At 48.5% G+C, this 1,238-nt stretch overlaps 1 protein-coding gene across 3 annotated transcripts in view; it reads right to left on the minus strand.

The window, feature by feature from the left end:
- Kifc3 (kinesin family member C3) overlaps positions 1 to 993 on the minus strand; it is a 91,478-nt gene extending 90,485 nt beyond the window's left edge. For all 3 annotated transcript variants that reach the window (XM_055621620.1, XM_055621616.1, XM_055621617.1), the window contains exon 1: positions 875 to 993. In XM_055621620.1, the coding sequence (XP_055477595.1) occupies positions 875 to 982 (108 nt within the window). In that variant the 5' untranslated portion in view covers positions 983 to 993. The remainder of the gene's footprint in view (positions 1 to 874) is intronic.
- Positions 994 to 1,238: the final 245 nt, after the last annotated feature.

Consider the following 1,238-nt stretch of genomic DNA (forward strand, 5'->3'; position numbering starts at 1 on the left):
AAGGAAGGAAGGAAGGAAGGAAGGAAGGAAGGAAGGAAGGAAGGAAGAAGAAAAGGAAAGAACAAACAGACACAATGACAGGGTTTGGGAGGTACAGCCCAGTGGTAGAGTGCCTGCCTAGTAGGCACAAGGCTCTGTTTGGGTTCCAAATCCAGCACCTCAAAAAAGAAGGCTAGAGAGATAGCTCACTTTTAAGATTTTTTTTTGTGCACAATGTTCTGTCTGCATGTAGACCTGCTCGCCAGAAGAGGGTAACGCATCTCATTACAAATGGTGGTGAGCCACCAAATGGTAGTTGGGGATCAAACTCACGACCCATAGATGAGCAGCCAGTGTTCTTAACCTCTGAGCCATCTCTCCAGCCCTGGAAAATTGATTTATAATGCTAATCAATGCTGTGGGTGGAGTCGGGCTGGGGAGTATTCTAGCGTGGCCCCCTTTAGTTGAGAGATTATTGGCTCTTTGGAATCCATTTGGAATGCCATTAAACTAAAGGCAATCCCAAGGGCCGGTGAATTTATTCAACAAATAAAAACACTTGTTGCCAAGTTCGGTCCTCCCAGCCAGCATGGTGGGAGGAGAGAAATCACGCCTACAGGTTCTTCTCTGATCTCCACCTATGTGTGTGCCCCTGCTCGTGCATAAACATATATATTTATATGTATGTATAAATAAATAAATGTTAACTTGAAAAGGCAATTTCTGAACTCTTAGCCCCCAGAAACATACATTTAATTAAAGTCATTTTTCCCAAGCTTGATAAGTAACACCAGAAATCTAGCAGAGAAACCTGCCAGGGAAACCTGTCTTACCTGAAAACCTCTCTCTGCTTTCCCCTCTCCTCCCCACTGTCCCACACCCTTTTGGTTCTCACCTCATTCTGCTGTGCGCCCCCAGTCTCCAACTCCGACCTGTTCTTGTCTCCTGACCTCCACGAGGCTGCCACGGTCCCCTTTCCAAACAGCAGCTCAGCCCAGGACATTCCCTGAGCTAGCTGCCTTCCGACTGCCCCACAGCCTCCGGGCTAAAGTACAAATTCCTAAGCAGAACACCTCCCTGAAGGCTCGCAGCCGTCCCCCTCCTCCCTCCCCAGCTGGCTCTGCCAGGCGTCCTTTAGTTATCTGTCACAACTGGCCACCCTCCAGCCAAACCTTCCAAGAGTACTGCCCCTCAGGAACACGCTGTTTGGAGACTGCAGAGCCCCTGTGTCTTTCAGTCTCCAGTGTTGTCTTACTAAA

The sequence above is a fragment of the Psammomys obesus genome, unplaced genomic scaffold (assembly GCF_907164565.1).
Source record: "Psammomys obesus unplaced genomic scaffold, mPsaObe1.curated_primary_1811, whole genome shotgun sequence".
Taxonomy (NCBI): domain Eukaryota; kingdom Metazoa; phylum Chordata; class Mammalia; order Rodentia; family Muridae; genus Psammomys; species Psammomys obesus.